Source organism: Monopterus albus, unplaced genomic scaffold (genome assembly GCF_001952655.1).
Source record: "Monopterus albus unplaced genomic scaffold, M_albus_1.0 scaffold326.1, whole genome shotgun sequence".
NCBI classification, from domain to species: Eukaryota; Metazoa; Chordata; class Actinopteri; order Synbranchiformes; family Synbranchidae; genus Monopterus; species Monopterus albus.
The window spans coordinates 79547-100381 of NW_018128206.1; the positions used below are offsets into that span (position 1 = coordinate 79547).

A 20835-nucleotide genomic window follows, 5' to 3' on the forward strand; every position below is an offset into this window, starting at 1 on the left:
GTACAATCCCATACAGCTACATAGAGCTGCGGTGCTTCAACTACAGCCAAACTTCCACGTTAATGTTCGGTTTGAGGACAGACACCACAGAAATGGATCCATTTGCAGTGTTAGCGTCACCTGCCGACAGCTGGTAGCTGGTGTTAGCTCTCGAACCGAGAGCTGAGATCAGTGTGCAGAGTCATTTTTTAGTCTATCGCTCTCATCAACTAGATATCTGGGTCCACTACGAGTTAGCCAGCTAAGGTTATCCATCCCAAATTACCACAGTCAGTAAAGTGATCTAAATGATTTAAGCAACTTTATATACAAACAAAACAAACATATGCAGGTAAATACAGCACATGCCTCCAAAATGGGCGCTGTCCCGACATTCAACACAGCGTGACGTACCCTCACATTCTCTATGTAAAGGGAGAAATGATCGTTTTGTTCAATTCAGCCCAACGACATTTATAGTCATTCAGTTGTTCATTCATTTTTGTCTAAACTAAACATCAGTAAGTGATTGCCTCATCATTAATAATGCCTCAGTTGCTGCTTCAGTTTTAGTTTTCATGATTATTTCTGTGGCTTTCTTGTGGGTATAATGAGAACAGTTGTGTGAAGACCATAAAACATGGTACAAAGCAGAAAGTAACAGGCAATGATGTAACTGCTGCTACAGGTAAAGCCTCTCACTCCCAGATGTTCTTCTGCCTGCAACCCCCAACGTTAGCTGCCAGCTGTTGTACTTGCTGCTGGATATATAACAGCACGGGCAAACATCTAGTCCAAGCCAGATGGACTGAGGACTGCTATATAAAAGAAAAATATTACAGGGCCGTCAGGGAGTATCAGGTGCACATAGTGGTAAAAATGCTCTTTTGTCTTTGAATTTTCATAAATCAAGGAGCAGTTAGTGAACACAAGGCTGACATCAAACAGCTTCTATGAGCTCCTCAATCATCAGCTTTAAAATGTTAAAGAACCACAATGGAAATCCTGGAAAGAACGTGAGATGTAGGTTTCCCTCACCGCTCCTTCACTGAACTAAGCTTTTCATTTTAGCTCATGGTTTTTATGTGCAATATAAATCTGAAGATGAGTTAGGATTCAGGTTTCTGTCCCACATTTTCTAAACTTCCACTCTCCCAAGGCTATTGAAGGGATGACGGTTTGGTCTCTGTCTCCTAACTGTCACCCAACCTTGATAGGCCTTCAGGTGTTCAGGAACAGCAGTGATCTACAAGTATTTCCTCCTCTGATCTATTCTTTAAGATGAGGAAGGATGGGGTGAAAGCTGTTTATCCAAGAATAACTGATCCCAATGATTCACAGCTGTTCAGTTAATCACAGCAGGACTGAATTTCATAAGTAGTGAGTTTATGACTTAGCAGAAAATCACTAAAATCTGTATGGATGAAGGCTAAAAATCTGTGATTTGCTATAAATGTGCTTTCAAATCAGCACTGTAGCTACCTTTCTCAGCCTGTTTTCATAGGTATGTGATGACTAGTTCCTGAATGAACAGTTTATATTAGTCTGTGATCGACCATCGCCTGCTTGCACTCTCAAACAAACTACATCTCCTCTCCAGCTTCATCCCTGGGCCCTGGCAGCCCTGCAGCAGGACATGCGGTGCTGGGACCCAGCAACGAACCGTCAAGTGCCAAGTGCTGCTGTCCTTCTCCCAGACTGTTGCTGACCTCCCAGATGATGAGTGCGAGGGGGTCAAACCCGCTATAAGTCAGCCTTGCTACCGAACTCCCTGCTCTAGTGTTTTGGGCCAAGGAAAAGAAAAGGAGCAGGAGGAAGATGAAGAGGAGGAGACACCTGGAATAGAGGAACTGCATGACTGGGAGTATGAGGGGTTTACGGAGTGCTCAGAGAGTTGTGGGGGAGGTATGGATCATTAGTGACCGCTCTAATAAAAGAAAATACACAGAACAGACAGTCCACAGCATAGCTCTGAGAAGGAGCTAGGAGGGCAGATTCAGAAATCTGATGCAATCAGAAATCAGTGTTATCATTCATTAAACCCATAACTGAATAGTTTTTATTGTATACATACTAAAAATATATTGTGTAGCTTGAATCCTGAAACGAAACCTCACGCTCTGTCACTGACTTTGTCCCAGCTACTCTATTAATCATATATGTACAAACTATTGCAAGCAATGAAACCACCCTGGTATTAGGCTCCTCAATGAAAACCAGCTCTGTTCATTATTATTAAGGTGAAATGTCAGAGCCTATTAGCAGTGGATGACTAAGGTCATGCCGTTAAGGTGAAAAGTCTGAGCAATTAGCAGTGGATGACTAAGGTCATGCCAGTGTTGGCTTTGAAGCAGAAGTAGCTTGTTTGATATTAGATGATAATGGATGGAATAGGAAGTTTAACCCTAACGGTCTCCGCCTCTCACAGCAGCAGTGAACACTCCACCAGACAGAGACAGTTTTCCTAAACATCCTGCCAACATTAGTTGAGGCCCACTTTAATCTCCCCACATCCACATGCAAGCCTGCACGCCACCACTGTATGTCCATGTGTAACTTAAGTCCGTACACGGGCGTAGGCTTTGTCGACGTCAGCGTGTGCGTGCACTCGTCCAAACCCAACAACCTTCCATTCCGTGATGATTATAAGCCGATATCGGATGTCACATACAGTACACACCCCGAAGGCTGCGCTCCTGTGGACCATCACACCACTGTAGCATTTGAAGTGCCTGCATTACTGTTATTGTCCCCTTCATTAGAAGCAGACTCTAAGATTTATGTTACGTTCCTTTTAACGTGACCTGACATCATACCGTTAAAGTTTATCCTCAGTCCAATCCAGAGGTTTAGCAGGCGGCTACACTGTTTTATGTTCAGTGTGTCCCATGAGCCACAGCCGCTGTGTCCTTTCATTGAGGGGCCTAATATCTGGATTGCTTCATTGCAGTGTTGACCTGAAATATTTTATTCCCCAGGGTGATAATATGTGAGGAAGAGCTGTTTAACAAGAACAATATGTGTTTGCATTTTTGCTATAGGACAGTGTGCATGTTTATATTCACATTTTAAGTGTTGAAAACACACACAGCATGTGAATGAACCCTGCATCACAGTTTATGGTTCTTTGGCCCTGCTTGTGATTCCTGTGCTACTGTCTAATCCCAGGTGTGCAAGAGGCTGTGGTCATCTGCCTGAACAAGCAAACCAGGGAGGCAGCAGACCAGAGCCTGTGTGTGAGCTCCCGTCGGCCTCCGCAGCTCCTCCAGGACTGCAAAACCCAGCCCTGCCCACCCAGGTAGCCTAAAGCCCACAGATCAGACCTACATCGTTATCATTTAGGCATTGTTTAAAACCATTTGTGCATGAACATTAAAGTAGACTTGATCGATGGATGCAGTCAAAACAGGGAGGACATGTTTTTGGAAAAATGATTTGCTTGCATTCGAGAAGAAAGTATTAATTAAAACCAGGACAAAAATCTGGCCGACAAGATGAAGCTTTGACATCCACATACCATTTCCCTGATGCGCCCTGGGTCCTGCACCTGCAACTGCTTAACTCTCAGATAATCAAACAACACACTAGTTGAATCAGTTAATCTCAACTAATCACTGCTTGTGTACAAAAGAGATTTAAATCATTCTAATCTACTACATTATCCCTCTCAGCTTAAAACTATTGGACCAATTAAATCACCATTTAGGCCACTTGAGTCCAAGTGATACTAAAGCAGAGTGATGGAGATGGATGGTTGTATCACTGACGGTAGGAAATGAAGCCAGCGGGACAGCTTGTGGAACCTGGTCCGAATCAGACACAGTGCGAGGCTCAGTTGGGGAAATTGTCCGTGGAACAACTTTGGAAGATTTTTTTAAAATTGGTTGAATCAGCACTGAAATGTAGGAGGTCTCCTGCTGCTGTAGCTGGGGTTCCTTTTAAACACCTCTGTTTTTTAGCATAAAAACAGAAGTCTTGGGGAAGACATGTCAGGCTGTCAGGAATGTCCTTGAAAAGTTAAATAGGTGTAAATTCATTGTCAATAACTTGTGTACAACATTTACACCAAAATGAAACACCCGAAAGGTTAAATAGTAAAAAATGCATGTTGTCTAATATGACTGAACAGTGAGTGGGTTTCGCGGTAGGCCACATGTTTCAGGTTAACACCACGCGCAGTGTCAGTGTTCCACCACTAACACTGCAGTCAGAAAACCCAGAGGCTTGCCTGTTTTTCCAGGCCTTGAGTCTTGTTTTTAGGCACAACAAACACTGTATTGGACTTGTTTCCTTTGGCCCTTTACTCCCTCCCTGAGGTCTCCTCACGTCCATATTAAGCTCCACTCTTTGGATACTGTTCCCTCTGAAGGGAAGCAGCCACAAGATGTGGCTTTAAGTATAGGACCAGTCCAGAAACTAGCTTCATTCCCAGTTCTTTTCAGTCCCTGGACCCTGGAGTCAATATTAATAGCTTTGAAATATCACCTAATCTGTCATGCAAGAAGTCAAGCTGCTGCCATCATGGTCAAAGCCAAAGTTTTTGGTGCCTTTAAAGGCCTAGTTAATAGTTAGACACATTACTGTCGAGATTGGAATAAAACATTTCAAGGTAGCTTTAATGTTTGATTCATCTCTCTGCATGAAATTGTGTTGTACAGTAATAGAAATATTAGTTCATGTATAGGTCACTGGGAAAATGTGGGTGAAGCAGTGCTATAGGGATTCCTCAGATATCACTGAATTCACTGGGAGATTTAACGTGTCTTCGCCAGGATCCGGCCCTGTGCATCACTCCTCACTTGTATTCGCGTTCATGAATTTACACATTCATAAAACTGTGAGTGTCCCCTCGTGGGACCAAGAGAAAACATCAACACTTAACTCCTCCTGACTGCTCTCCTTTACAGGCTGCATAATGGGCTACACATACACATTCACAAAGCACAAAGAATTGTGATTAATCAGGGGCTGTCAAGGTTAAGAGGTGAAAGGTCAGTGGTCCAGCACAGAGGCTAAGTTATGATGATTTACATTAAGGCTAAATACTAGCCTGTATGTGTAGTGAACAACCAAACACAGGTAAAAATCCAGCACAACTAAAACCTGGTGTTCCATTGTGTATCTGCCTAAAGACCTAAGAAACTTGGTTAACTCAGCATATATAGATATATAGACTCAAGGTCCAAATTCTGACTAATAAAAAACAACAAACAATAATAAAAACAATAAAAAAAACACCACAAAACACAACCAGTCCACTACTACCCCTTTAAGAGACAAGTATACCAGTGTCTCCAGAGTACTGATGTATATCGCATGTCACTATATGCAGCGTTAGTCAACAATAAAACTATGTTGTTTTCCGAGCTATTCAAGCGACAGATACATTTATACATCAGGTTTTTTTTAAAACAGCTGATAAAGTACTAACTTGTAGTGGCACAAACAATTCACTGGCACTCACCCATCTAGGCCTTTTCAGTAATAGTCTCAAGGCATCATTTTAAGCCACAGTCAATTTCCGAAGACTGCCTTTTTTATAATTAGACCATAGGTGGGCAGTGTTCAAAGAGGAACAATACGCTATAAAGAGTCAATTTTACCCCATCTGAGCATGAACCAAATTTCTGTGCCAATACATTTGCTTGCACATACAACATACAGCACTGCCGATACATATCCCCATCATCGGTCAAACAGTCATTTATAACATGACCCAGATACTTAACTTCATTACATACAGTTAAAATATTACCAGATATACAGTACATGTCCTGGAGCATGATATAGTTTGATGATAAATATTGTATTGACAGGTGGGAAACCGGTGAGTGGAGCTCATGCTCTGCTAGCTGTGGGGTTGGTCTGAGGACCCGCACTGTGGCTTGTAGTCACCGGCCCTCTCGGAACAGCAACCGCACTGAAGTTTTAAGGGATGAAGACTGTCAAGATCCCAAACCCGCTCCCGTCCAAGCCTGCAACCGCTTTGACTGCCCTCCTGTGTGGGACACACAAAACTGGGGACAGGTAAAAGGATATTCAGTCAGTTTATTGCAAATAGACCGCCATGTAATCCCCAACTAAAGGAAGTTCTGCTGGTGTGTTTTTGTCGCTGCAGTGCCCCCGGAGCTGTGGCGGTGGAGTTCAGAGGAGTGCAACCAGCGGCTGGCCGATGGCAGCTTCCTGGAGCTGCCCGACACTTTTTGCCCTTCCAAGAGCCCTGCAGACCAGCAGCCCTGTGCCAAGCAGGAGTGCCCACCACAGTGGGTCACAGCCAACTGGTCCCAGGTAGACAGACATGACTGACCTACAAATATGATGTAGTCAAAGTCAGAATTCTCTATTTCATGTATATGGAGTTTGCAAAGTTTCACATCATACATTTTTGCCTAGTGTTCCGTGACCTGTGGAAATGGTGTTCAGAGACTACAGGTAGTCTGCAGAAAACAAGGGAAAGATGGGGAACATTGGACTGTAGACCCTAAGAACTGCTCCCTATTGGCTCGGCCCACCCAGATCCGCCCATGCTCCCTCAGGCTCTGTAACAGTAAGAGACCCCCTCTTTGCATGGCTTAATTTATTTGTACTGCTAAGAGAGTGGAGACTGACAGAAAGACTTGATACTAAGCAAGAAAAAACATTCCTTAGCTAAATTGTGTTAACTGAAATTAAGGGAAAATTACAAATGCACAGAAGCACAAACAACTAGCCTTTTGCCTGTCTTGTTAATTTCATCACAGACTCTGTCAAGCCTGATCCCACCATACTGACTCAGAGGAAGGTGTATATTCAGTGGAGGAAATGCAAAAAGTTGCAAATGGTAGTGGGAGGCTATGCCTACCTCCTGCCCTGGACAACTGTGGTCCTTCGCTGCCCAACCCGCCACTTCCGCAAGGGCCACATCCAATGGCTGAAGGAAGGGAAGCCCCTGGTAAGCCTCCCACACCTGTCTTTGACGTCATTTGGTTATGTGAAGATTCAACAGGTTCGTGCATCTGATGCTGGGATATACACATGCATCGCAGGCCCAGCACGGGAGCATTTCATCCTGCAGGTTATTGGCAGCAAGCAGAAACTGTCTGGTCCAGAGTCATGGCTCTTCGCAGGTAGGCAGCAAAACACTGGGCAGCCAGATCTGACCTCAGCGGGAGAAGGATTTCAGGAGCTACCCATCCCCCTCAACCAATATGACAATATTGTTCAGCATTTGCTTGAACTCAGAGGCTCTGTCCAACCACACTCCAGTGATAAAAACAGGTCACCCCTGGAGGGCGAGAGAGCAAGTGCAGAACTTTCCAACCCGGTCATGCTTATTGTTGATACCCACAGGCTTGATGAGATCATGCGTAATCTCTCTGAAGGGGAACACCTCATCGCTCAGTTGCTCAGTGAGCTCACTATGGCACAAGGTGAAACCAACGAGTCAACTCTTCATCCTCTTGAAAGTGCAGAATCTTCCATTCAAGGGCTGAACATCAGGCCAAGAAACCCAGTAATAATCCAACAGCCCAGAAGGGTTAGAGTGGAGCCGTTGTCTGAAATGGTCGTTCAAGTAGGTGTGCCAGTTTTGCTGCAGAAACCAGTTGCTACTTTGGAGCTGAGATGTGAGGCACTGGAGAACCCTGAACTTTCACTAACATGGACGAAGAACGGAAAACCATTGCACTACAACAGCAGGTAAGACCAATCCTTCAGTGTGGTTCATTGCAGCTCACTGTTCTTTGACAGAGCTGTTTCAGATTCAGTGGGTCTTATCTCTTTGTGCTGGCAGAATAGGCCTGTTGCCCAACGGCGCACTGAGGATCCAGGCTCCGAGCAAAGTGGATGAGGGTTTGTACACCTGTGCTGTTAGGAACCATCTTGGCTCTGCATCTCTTTCGTCTTGGCTGCAAATTACAGGTACAGGTTGTCAAACACCGAACTTTGTTGTAAATATGTTTGAATCAACTGTAAGTCTGTGTGTTTAATGACCCTCCAGTTATAGTCGAGCTCCCGAGCACAAAACATCTACTGTAGAATGGTCTGTTAAAAACAGTAGGCACATACCAGCTGGAGTCTGAATATTGTTCTCAAAAAGTTCAACATGTTAGGGAATATGCTAATCCATTTCTTGCTGAGGATGGCATTTTCATATCTGTCAATAATGAAGACTGAGAACAAAGGGAAACGTCTAGCTATGTGCAGAAATGAAAAACTAAACTCCTAAGTGTAATATTGAGTAGCACAAGTAAGGTTCTGTAATGAGCACATTGTGAATTCATTACTGTTTAGTTTCTGTAGCTAGAATCAAATACTAGAATCAGTATTAGCTCATCATCAGCATGTCCATGCAAATTCTCAGTCATCCAGGTCATAGTAAGCTGAAAAAACATAGAAAAAATCATCTGGACTTGGTTTTAGGTAGAAGACGTTTCACCTCTCATCCAAGAGGCTGAGAACTGATGAAGCCTGTTGGATGAGAGGTGAAACGTTTTCTACCTAAAACCAAGTCCAGATGATTTTTTTCTATGTTTTTTCAGTTCACCATTAAGTTCAACTTGTCCTTTAATGTAGTCCAGGTTACAGTAATTTTTTTTTTTTTTTTTTTTTGGTTAATTTGTGAATTTCAGAGAGCATTCTTTTGCACTGAAAAACACACACACCCACGCAGAACCACAGACACAGATACACAGTAGGCCTTAAGTAGCTGTGACCCAAGTGGCCGAGTCAGTGACAGGGAATGTCCAGAGCGAGCCACGCCCCGGGTCACCCTCCCTGGAGCATGATAAGTCATCAGTTGTGCATGTTCTACCACTACAGGTTAACCACTTTTCTTCACCATATGACAACAATTAGATGTTCAAGGCAGCTGCGTTAATCAGCCGTTCAGTTTTCACTCTTGTATTGATTTTGACCAGTAACCAAAAACACGTACTTGTACTTTCAGGTGGCAGATGTAACAGTATGGTAGCAAATGGCCCTGTTTGCCCTGAGAGGACCAACAGCAGCCAGTCAGCTGAGCTGTGCCATGGACAAGGCTGCCCCCTCAGGTACCCTGCTGCTACTACTTAGAGTTTTAGCTTTAATAAGACCAGTTTCCTTGTCTCTTTTACATGCATTCCATATTTCCCATGGGATTCCTTCATGTCCCACCCTCAACTCATTTCTCTGTGCTTGTGCAGACTTCTCAAAAGAAAATATTTTGATGATCCCAAGTCTGTTGGGATTTAAGTAATGCCCTCCCACCACACACCCAAAAAGGTTTCTCCTAATCTTATGAATTTAATATGCTGATGTTCACCTTTGGATTAGGTGGCTAGTGGATCCTTGGTCGCCATGTTCAGCCACTTGTGGGGGTGGGTCCCAGACCAGGAGCGTCCGCTGCATGAAGGGTCCAGTGGGCAGGGCAAGAGAGGTAGAGAGCCGGCACTGTCTCGACACAGGCAGGAGACCCTCTAAAACCAGGCTGTGCAACCTCCTGCCCTGTTCCCAATGGGCCACGACCTCCTGGGGGCCGGTGAGTCCACTGGTTATCAAACAGGAACACGGCTAAACAAGTGTGCATGGACTGAAGCAAATAAGTGGCAGTTTGGAACATGGGTTTCCCTGTTAGTCAGTGGAAAAGCATCACTTCCTTTTCTGTTAGGAGCCAAATACTGGGTGTGGTCAGGGAAGTCACCCTTTTCTAAGAGTTTATCTGCTTCATGTCTTTTTCAACTAAGTTTGTCTAAAAATCTGAGTAAAATTGCTTTGTCTTTAAAGATAATGCATAATATTTGCAAAAAGAGAGATCCTGTTTTACAGTGTAAACTCACTGCTTTTGTCTTTTAGTGCCATGGTCAGTGTGTGGGTCCCAGTTTGGCCACACAGCACCGCCATGTCTACTGCCAAGACACAAACGGTACCAAAGTCCCCTACAGGAAGTGCAGTGGACTCCCCAGGTAAATCTAGACGTCATGATAGGATTGAATGAGTGAATAAACGCCTCATCCACAGGTTTGTGTCTTGTGTGTGTGTTTGTATTCGCAGGCCCAGATCCCTGAAGAACTGCTCCACCGAGGCCTGTGCCCTTTATTGGCGCGTGGGCCCGTGGACACAGTGCACCACCACCTGTGGACGGCATGGTTTCCAGTCACGCCAGGTGACCTGCGTGCACCAACGAACTGGCAGGGCCACGCATGAGCATCAGTGCAGGTGGAGGCCTCGGCCTCCCAGCTGGCAGCGCTGCAACTTTTTGTCCTGTGGCAGAGGTGGGAAAAAGTTTTGCTGATTGCAAAGTGGAAACAAATGGTTTCTCCAATGTGACTCTGCAAAAAGATTTTGATATTAAAATAATCCTGGATGTACAGTATTATGTTTGTTTTTAGTATATTGAGTGGTCTAATTGTATATGGTGGTGGTGCTATATAAGTAAAGTTTGTCTGAAGAAGGTAGCGTGGCTTTGTGCCTAAACAGAAGGTTGACGGTTTGATTCTCGCTCTCTCCAGTCCACATGTGGAAGTGACCTTGGTCAAGATGCTGAGTCCCTGGTGACTAGACAGGGCCTCTACCAGTGAGAAATTTCCCATGTGGGCTAATAATGGAGTTTTTATGACATTTCTGAGCTGAAGACACTGAAAACAACCTGAGTACTAGCTTGTTACTCTGAGTCCCACAGTACTAGACTATTTCAAAAGGCTTTAAAGAATAAAAGAACCATTTAGACTGGAATGGAAAGAAAATCAGTGCTGGTTCACTTTTCATCAAAATGACTTGAATTTGAAATATTATTGGCACTTACATTTGTCCAAATGCTCTGCTGTGGATCATTGTATCCCTCTGTTGGACCAACAGGTGCACATCATATCTGTTTCACGTTAAGAGCAGCCAGTGCTCAGTAAGAAAGATCGCTGTGTAAAACAGAAAAAAGTGCTGCTACTTTGAGCAGCCCACAGACCTCAGAATGAGAGTCACGGTGAAAACTGGTTACAGTGAATACGATGGACAGACTTGTTGGCTTTCAGATCTCGTTTTCCAGTGCTTTTAAAAGCACACATGAAACTCCTATAACCTCCATTTTATTTGGGTGGAAGCAGATTCAAGGGTTTGTATCTTGAATCCTCTGCACATAATTTTATAACACACACTGGCCCTTTATCTCAGGAGATTAAATAGGATTTACTGTAACAGCTGGCTGAAGGGCCTGTCCCGCAGTGATCTGTCTTACTAAACACTGGCTGCTCTTAAAGTGAGCGTGTGTAGTAACGTGGATCTTCTGTGTACTCCAGCAGGAGAGTGTCGAGACAGCACCAGGTACTGTGAGAAGGTCCGACAGCTGGAGCTCTGCCCGCTGCCCCAGTTTAAGAGCCGGTGCTGTCACTCCTGTCGTAACACCTGAGACGAGGACATGGGCTGAGGGCTGCGGACAACCTGGAGAGGTCAGGGCAGGTGCCAACAGAGACTTGAAACCTTTATGCCCCATCAAACACCGACAACTTTCTTTAATGAACAGTTTTGCGTGGGGATGCCTGGACAGTCAGACCTGGAGGGGCTTTCCTCACAGCTGGCATGTGTGGGTTTGAATTACAAAGTGTTGTTGTAAGAGGAGTGATGTGTGTTAATGAAGGCTCAGTTTTACTTCTTGTTTTAAGATTTGACATTTGTGTCATCAGCTTTCCTATGTGATGCAAAACTGTCTGAAACATATTTTCATTGTGAGTAACAGAAACTTGGTACAACTGCATGGGAACCATCACTTCATGTCCAAGACAGACAGCATGTCATCATGCAGTAATAAACAAAAATAAATTAAATATGTGATTAATTTTTTGAAATGTTGACACCATACCCATGGATTCTGGGTAGACCCTAGTTTGCGATAACCACTGGATGGCATGCTTGCCTTTATTGCAGTGGTCTGTAGAGCAGTGTTGTTGGATAGTTTACATGCTAAATGAGCTTTTACTAATGCAGTGTGTGTATACTCCTGTAAAATACAGCATAGTGCTGCATATCAATTGGAAATGGCTAACACAAAGCCTAATATTTGACCCAAGGTATACTGTATATCTGTTATTAGCCACCTGGTAAAGAGACCAAGATCTGAGCTACCATTCTGGGTCACGTAGCATGTGTTGACAGCAGTGATTGGTCAATTTGTTTAAGGAAAGGAATTTACAGGTGTTTTAACTGCATTCAGACAGAATAAAAAGTAGGACATGATGTAGATTTATCTTGCATGGGTTGCACTAATGGAGGTATATGACTGACGCAAGAAAGACAATTTTGCACTCAACTCATATGAGTCTTTGTTAAGAACATGGCTTGTGGAGTTTTTTAAATCTAGTTTGTAAAGTTTCAAAGTTTATATATTTTGTTTTCTGATTTTCATGTTTTTTGGAAAGATGTTTGCTAAAATGTCCCTCTGACCACACTGCGACATTACAGGATGTAATCATACAAATTCATCCTCTCCCCCAAATTATTTATTGTTTGTTGAACATAAAACATGTAGCTATGGCCTGTTGTGTCATGTTCAGACATTGGTTAAAACAACAACATTATTAATGCACCACACTTCTATAATGGGTTTGCACTTCTGATGTTACATCTTGAGTTGCAAAATGCATTGTCATCAAGTGTAACGCTTAGCAGGAGACTACTTGCCCTTTCATTGCAGTGTGATTATTTGGTTTTATGAGATGCAAACATCATAAAAATATTATCTTAAGTTATGTAGATATTTGTGTTGTCTTTTAACTATTTATTTTAATGTGTGTCCTTGTGCAGCTGTTTGTAAATAAATACAGGGTTGGGTTTTAAGTGTTGATTTCCCTGCAGCTGATGGTATTTGATGTGCATGCAGTGGAGACCCTCTGCTGGTGACTTGATGTGTTGCTCTCTGCTTATGTCTGGTTTATCATTAAATAAAACCAAATGCATTCCTTTTATGATCTGCTTGATATTTTTCTGCAGTACAAATCTTCCTACAGTATCAAATTTACATTGAAGTTGGTCTAAAGTACAACTGGTGGAATTTCTGTCCAATCATATGTAAACTTTAACTTTCACTTCAGTACTTTGGCAAGACAAGACATGTGAAAGATGCAAACTAATGCAGTGTGGGTTGTGTAATGTACCAGAAGAACAAGTCATTCTGCATCAGTCATTCTGTAGGTTTTGTCAAAAAGGAAAGCACTTCCTCTTTCTGTTTACACTCTACAGCTCAGACGCTACCTCTCAACTTGTAAACAGACAAGCGCATTCACCGAATTCTCCCAAATTACAAGAGGAAATCACTTTATGACTTTTCTGATTTGTGCTGGGGAATTGTTTTAGATTTATAATGGTGGAAAGGGATAGTTGTAGTTCATGTTTGATGACAATTAGGGTTCTGAGAGCTTCCCTTGTGGATAAACTGGAAGGACGGATCGACTCTCTGCTAGAGATCTTAGTATGTCGGGACATGTTCACTCGTGATGATCGTGAGGACGTGTTGTGTCACTTGGGGCCTCGAGCAAGAGTAAGAAAGTTACTGGATATTTTGGAGTGTAAAGGTGAGGAAGCAGCAAAACTTTTTCTCTCCATTAGCTGTCATCAACAAGAGGAACAGACGCACTGCAAGGAAGACAACACTGATGAGCCTCAGTCTGTAGGTATGCAATCAAACCATAAGTATGTCATTAGTACATTAATTCTTTAAGTGAAAATTATAGTAATATGAAAATGCTGCTGATTACAATATGTAGAGTACTTGGAATTGCATTGTATTACTCAAGCATATATACATAAACATACATAGTGTTCTTAGGTTACAAACATTGATATAAAGAAGTGTGACAGACATTTCTTTTGCAGAGTACAACAAAGTCAAAGAAAAGCATAAAGGTATCCTGAGGCGAAGGAGTGAGAGCATGCTCTTCTACAACACCCGTCATGGAGAAAAAATCCTGTTTTCTGAACATTATGTCAACCTCCTGTTAGTTGATGGACATCAGGGTTTGGAGATGAAAAGACACGAGGTCCTAACGTTTGGACAAAAGCGACTTTCTTTGCAGCAGAAGTCAGCGCTGCATAAGAAAATCACACCAGCCGAACTTTTTTCAAGTGTAAATGCAAACCGTCCAGTCAGGAAAGTTCTGGTGTCAGGGGTGGCAGGTATTGGAAAAACCATCCTGGTGCAGAAAATGCTGTTTGATTTTGGTAGAAGCAAGGACCATGTGGCATTTGACTTCATCATACACATGACCTTCAGAGACCTGAATCTGATCAACAAACCCACAAACTTCCGGGAGTTGGTCCTGCGAAAAAACAGGCACCTTATAAAAGAACTGGACAACATTTTAGCAAATGACAACAAACTGCTGATCATCTTGGATGGCTTTGACGAGTTCATACACTACAGGAGTTGTGATGTAGACATGTTTGTGACCGAGCCAGATGAAGATGCGGAGGTGGTGGAGGTCTTTGGGAGTCTGCTGCAGGGTGAACTGCTACCCAACGCTTCTGTCATGCTCACAAGTCGACCTGCAGCTATTGACCACATCCCTGTGGGCTGCATTGACCGCTTTGTGCTCATCACTGGCTTCTCCTTGGATGAAGTTCAAGACTTCTTCCTACGTTATTTCCAAGACAGTGCCCTTGCTGACCAAATGTTTGCGGTGGTAACAGCAAATGAACTGATGCTAACACTATGCTACATACCTGCATTTTGCTACATTGTGTGCTGTATCCTCAAAGAAAATAAAGATCTCTCTGGAGCAAGCCCAAAGACCATGACGGACATTTATGTGCAGTATCTAGTGGCTTTGCTCCGGTCTCACGCTCAAGCAAGAGCTGGAATACTTCTTCAAGACCAACAAGTAGAGGCCTTAGAGCAGTTGTCTGATGTAGTGCTGAAGCTGGGCCGACTTGCCTTCCAAAAGCTGATGGAGCATCAAACACTGTTCTACAGCAGCGACCGGGATGTTGCAGCATTAGATGGATGCAGCCTCGTTAGTACCTTTCTTGACAAGACAGTAGCACAAGAGCCTGGCTGCACTGAAGAGGTTTACTCCTTTGCTCACCTCACTGTTCAAGAGTTCTTTGCTGCGGTTTACTGTGCAGTGACCGATCAGCCTTTACCTGATGCACTTGAGCACACTGCAAGTCTTGGAGAGGCAACAAACAGTGGGCATTTAGACCTTTTCAACCGCTTCCTGTCTGGAGTCCTCTCTGAACGCAATGCTAATCTTCTGTCAAGGCTGGTGGGGCTGTGTTGCCACCAAGAGAAAGTGCACGCCTATCGTCAGAGGATCATCAGAGAACTTACAGTGCTCTGTGACAATGGGGCCCAGATACTAAATCCTTTACACTGCTTGTTTGAGCAACAGGACCCCTCCTTAGCCCTTGCTGTGCAACCGAAGACACTACGAGTCAATGTTAGTGATGAAACACTCTCCCAGATGGATTACAATGCCATTAAATACTTCCTAAACACCACAAAGGGCAAAATATCAGAGCTGGATCTGACAGGGACCGGAGTAAGCTGTGAGGCACTTAAAGATATTCAACCCCTGCTGCTTAGATGTGAGCGTCTTTGGTAAGTTCCAGGTAAAATTTGCTTTGAGCTCACCTCTCCCTCCCAAGGTTTCTTTGATTCAGTCTGTACTTTTAGGTCACACACACTGCTCTGCATCCATCATATCACAACTCTCTGCTTCTGTCTTCTCTGTTTTTATGAAGTGATCGTGAAGTGGTCAACTTGCTAAGAAATGTACATTACATGGCCTGTGCACTAACGCCGCTATTTCACTTTGAAGGCTTGGAGAAAACAACCTTGATATGGACACAGTTCAGGTCATCGCCGATGTGCTGCAAGTGTCGGACAGTATCACCCACTTAGGGTAGGATGTCTGTTAATACTGTTCTTTGGTTTTCAAAAGAATACAAGAACTAGGTGACAAAAACATACAACCATTTGTTATTAGAGAGTATATGCTAATGAAGACAAAAAGGACCAAGACTACATATGTTTCATGTTTGCTATCCCCAACTATAGAGTTGGATGGTCAAACATTGGTGATGACGAACTACTGGCTCTTTCTAGTGCCATACGGATAAAGAGGAAGCTTCAAGCATTGTGGTAAGAGGCATATAAATGATAATAATGTTACAACATGTCATTTAACTATTTGGGGGAAGTAAAAGTCTGATCAGGCTGAGGATGCCGGAACAGGACTGTCTGACCCAGAAGGATAAATTTGTGTAGAAAATACAGTAGTCCACACTGTCCTGCCCTAAAATGAGTCATACTCTGCTGCAATAAAGAAAGGCCTGATTCAAGGCACGAGGTAGGACTAAATGCAGAATTTAAAAAAGCATTAACTGAGCACCAAGTGCAACTAATTATCTAATCTTTTTCAATCAGCAATCATGTTCACATACTGTAGGGGATATAAATGGTGGACATCTTTTCATGTTTGATATTTTGCTGATTATTCATGGGTAACCTGAGTTCAGGACATAGAACTGTTACCTATGTGCTCCCACAGGATGGAGGGAAACCGAGTGAGCTACAGGGGTCTGCTGTCACTCAGTGACTTGACCCCAAATCCTCTGACTGAAGTTGTGTAAGTGAATGACTTTTTACAGCAAATAACTTTTCTCTATTTATGCAGTTCTATTTATGTTTTAACAGTTTAATTTCTCTGAAGTGTCATTTGATTCCCTCTGCATACAGAGCCGTATGGAATGACCTGACTGACACAGAGTCCTTGTGTACCCAAGCGAGCATCATTGTGAACTTCACAGATGACAGTATGTGGGAATCCTGGGGGGAATGGGTCGTCAAAAGATGTGAGGTCAGCAGCAATGAGAAGCTATTGACGGTGCTCCATAAAGTGTGCAACATATCGGCCCATTGCTTACAGGCACCGTGGGCAAGGACCTTCTATAAGCAACTAGCACAGCTCATCAAGCACAGGACTGAGTTCTGCACAGAGGAGGATGTGTGCAAGAAGCTCAAAAAGTTTGAGAGAATTTTGAACCTCTGACAGACAAGTCTACACTAATCTCAAGCAATAAGCTATGAGGCCTACATACATATTAAATACATCATTTGTTACTGAATGCTTTTTAGATAAAAGAAATTCTGGGAGACAAGAAGGAAAGAAAACAGTACTGTTAAAGTCAGTTTGATCAGCCTAACATAAGGCAATAAAAATGTCCTAAAAAAAAAATCCTGAAAAAAAGAAAAAAACTGCTTAATTGTGAATTAACTGTTTCACTAAGTGTAAAACAAAATCCCAACTCAGAGGTGAGATTTCTTCTAGTAAGCGTCCCTATGAAACATGTTACACAAAGTGTCTGGCAGAATTAGGAATTCACATTACCTCATGTATTTATGTAATTATTATTTCTTGAATGCATTTATTTATTCTTTTCTCTATTTATGCGATTCTTCATGTATTTTTGTCAACAAATCATATTTTTAACTGTTCAGTTATTTGATTGTATTTTGTCTTAGCTGATTATATTTTTCTTAGTTAATATAGTTTTTTATTGTCAGTGTTGTGATGTTCTTGTTCTTTGCAACACAGTGAGACGCAAAGATTGTCAGCAATATATCAACACTTGATGTAAACACAACAAAATTTAAAAAAGCTTCAGTGGCCCGTACGGGGATCGAACCCGCGACCTTGGCGTTATTAGCACCACGCTCTAACCAACTGAGCTAACCGGCCGATGATGATGAACTTTTAAAGGTCTCAGTGTTAAATGTAAAATAAAGCTGCACGCCATGCCTTTTGTTTCCTTGACGGTCATTGTACCTTTGTTATAATGAAACATACAACATAGGACACGCACATCAAAAAATAAACTTATGCAAGTACCGGAACATTAACAACTTGAAACAAACCAACTAACTAACTGAAAAGAGAAGAAGAAAGTCCACACATCTATACAAGATCCTCGTTAGGCACTGCCAAACGGTGTTAATACAGTGTGCGGACTGTTTTCTGCTTTCAACTTATAATGAACAATAAGTTTTCTTTCAGGATCGCCTTATCACCACCTATGATATAGATAGACGTGTTTTCTGCTTATTTTAATCTTCACTGTCATTGCATCTACTTTTGTGAAGAGCATTTTAAACAAAAGTAGGGCGGATTTATTGTAATTTCTGGGAACAATTGTCAGTCACATGCTGAAATTCTATAATTAGCGTCTAATTTTGAAACACCTCAATGTAGTTCCTGTGTCTGATGACGACTTTATTCTGCGACATGAACGCACCAATGCCGTTGCTAGTTAGCTTCAGTTTTGTGGGGCTTTATTGTGCGCGCGCTGATTATTACACTGCACAGTTTCCTCATCCCAAACGGGGTGAGTTCTCCAAATTATTATATCCGTTGAACATTAAATGGGGTGTTTGACGGGTTTTGAAATGCAGGGGGTGTAGGTCAACTGCAGCTAAAGCCTTTAGCTAACTGTTGTTGAAGTAGCTTAGCTTGTTTGTTTGCCAGCTGTACATTTAGCCCAAAGGTAGTGACGGCTAACAGACAACTGGCTAGATAAGCCTGCACTATTACCTTAGATAAGAGATGCTAAATATGAAGCCGGTAGGGTTTTACCAACTAATATTCTGATTATTTGTTCATACAGTATTTAAAGGGCATGCTTAACATTAACTATGTATCTTTAGGTGGGTGAAGGATGCTTCGTAGTGTTAATAATAGTATGAATTTGATGCCATATTAAGGTAATAATCCAGTAACAACATTACATGGCTCCATGAGATAAACACCAGCAAAAGAAACAGACTAAGGTTAGAAAGTGTGTGTTGCAGTCTCTCCCATAGGATGACTGAAACAGAGAGGGGAGTTGGTGACACTGGTGTTGCAGAAACCAGCGGTAAGAACAGGGACACAGAGAAGAAGAAGAGGTCCCGAGTGAAACAGGTGCTCAGTGATGTGAAGAAGCAGGTGGAGTTCTGGTTCGGAGATGCCAACCTTCACAAAGACCGCTTTCTGAAGAAACTCATTGATGAATCAGGCGATGGATGTAAGGGGCGATCAGTATCCCAGATGCACCACTGAATCTATCACATTACAATACTCTTGTGCTGATGCTTGTAAAGTTTCTTTGTATGCAGGGATACGTTTCATAGGTACCAGGATGAATATCTAATGACCTAGTAAACCTGTCCTTTAATGAATGTGTTAACACTGGATTTTGTACCAAAGCTTTTAACAGAATACATTTAATGTGTCTTAGATGTTGATCTATCTGTGTTGACAAGCTTCAATCGAATGCAAAAGCTGACAACTGACACCAAGCTGATCGCGAGGGCACTGAAAAACTCATCTGTAGTTGAGGTACCGTGAAGTACTTCTTATTTTATGATTCATTTTACAAAGTAACAGTGATAAATCACTTTCACAGTGAAGGTATGATTCTGAAGGTTTTACTTGTGTTTTTCAGGTTAACTTGGAGGGAAATAAAGTTCGGCGTCAGCTCCCAATTGGAGATCCACCAAATGATGTGGACAGCCGTACAGTCTATGTGGTAAAAAGAGATTCAAGTTCTGTTGTTTGATTTTCACAGCAGTGTCTCAAAGCATGTCTTACACTAAGCTGTTTCTGTGGAGAGACAGATGTTGTATGCATACTTAAACTTAGTATTGAATCACAAAATAATACTTTTTTTTTTTTTATACAAGGAACTTCTGCCCAAGGATGTGACCCACAGCTGGATAGAGAGAGTGTTCACGAAGTGTGGCAATGTGGTTTATGTTAGTATCCCCAGATACAAATCTACTGGTGACGCCAAAGGTTTTGCCTTTGTCGAGTTTGAGAAAGAGGAACAAGCACAGAAAGCCATTGAGGTGAAACTCAATATTGAAATTGTATCATTGCCTGAAATATGTGTTAAATTATGTGAATCCATTGTTTGAGGAAGCTCATCGGAGATTTTTGAAAACAGATTGAAACTTGAAATTGAAATTTGAAACAGATGCTGAACAACCCTCCTGAAGATGCTCCCAGGAAGCCAGGGATTTTCCCCAAGACAAAAAGCGGGAAGCCTATTCCTTTGCCAGCCGACAATCCACCAACAGGTACACCGAATTCACATGAACAGAAAAAGAGTTGCATGTGTTTGACAACTCTGAAAGAAATCTGATGGTGGCGTAATGTCAAATATTTGTTGCATTGATTCCTTGACATTCATGCGCTCTAGCTGAAGTAGAAGACAAGAAAAAGAGAAAGAAGCGGAAAAAGAAAGAAGGTACCAAAGTAGCAGCGCCTGCAGAAGAAGCTAGAGAGCAGGTGATGGAAGCAGAGCCGTCAGAGCAAAGAAGTAAGCGCTCAGCAGCGGGGGAGTTGGAGCCAGAGGTTGCCAGCGTTCCCAAGACTCCCGGCAAATTGTCGGAGAAGAAGAGGCGACGGTCGCAGACAGTAGAGGGATCAGAAAGTGAAATTCCACCTAAGATAAGAAAAACCAGTCTAAGTGAATCCGGAGAAAAGGAGAAGGATGTGGCAAAGACTGGTATTTGATCACAATATTTGTTGCTCTTCTCTATTTTGGATCATGATGTTTTGGTTTTGCAGCAGTGAAACTGAGTTTGCTGTTGTGTTAAATTAGTTATTTCTCCTTTTAGATTCCCCCAGTAAAGGCGACACGGAGAAGGCTGCTGAAGAAGGGAAAGAAAATGGAGATGATTCAATAGTTAAAGCAAAGAGGAAGAGAAAAAAGATACACAAGGAGAAGCTGAAAATCGGGGAGGAGGTCATCCCACTCCGGGTCCTTTCAAAGTAAGACCTACATCCCTTTTTATTCTTACATCATCAGGAATGAATAAATAAGTGAAAACCCCTTCAGAACTAATATAACTTTAACAAACTCCTGAACATCCTC

The 20835-nt window shown here is 42.6% G+C and overlaps 2 protein-coding genes and 1 non-coding gene across 3 annotated transcripts in view; 2 read left to right on the plus strand and 1 right to left on the minus strand.

Moving 5' to 3' along the window:
• The window catches only part of adamtsl3 (ADAMTS-like 3), a 63122-nt gene extending 61454 nt beyond the window's left edge, over positions 1-1668 (plus strand). Inside the window, exon 15 of the transcript XR_002276950.1 lies at positions 1580-1668. The gene's annotated coding sequence lies outside the window, so the exon portion shown is untranslated. The remainder of the gene's footprint in view (positions 1-1579) is intronic.
• A 15918-nt stretch (positions 1669-17586) lies between these two features.
• Positions 17587-17660, minus strand: trnai-aau (transfer RNA isoleucine (anticodon AAU)). Its single transcript has one exon. It is a non-coding gene; the product is annotated as a tRNA-Ile (tRNA).
• Positions 17661-18172: 512 nt separating this feature from the next.
• The window catches only part of larp7 (La ribonucleoprotein 7, transcriptional regulator), a 4713-nt gene continuing 2050 nt past the window's right edge, over positions 18173-20835 (plus strand). The window contains exons 1-8 of the mRNA XM_020624413.1: positions 18173-18303; positions 18767-18981; positions 19195-19295; positions 19402-19485; positions 19640-19804; positions 19933-20035; positions 20158-20466; positions 20579-20732. Coding sequence (XP_020480069.1) covers positions 18780-18981; positions 19195-19295; positions 19402-19485; positions 19640-19804; positions 19933-20035; positions 20158-20466; positions 20579-20732 — 1118 coding nt within the window. The 5' untranslated portion in view covers positions 18173-18303; positions 18767-18779. The remainder of the gene's footprint in view (positions 18304-18766; positions 18982-19194; positions 19296-19401; positions 19486-19639; positions 19805-19932; positions 20036-20157; positions 20467-20578; positions 20733-20835) is intronic.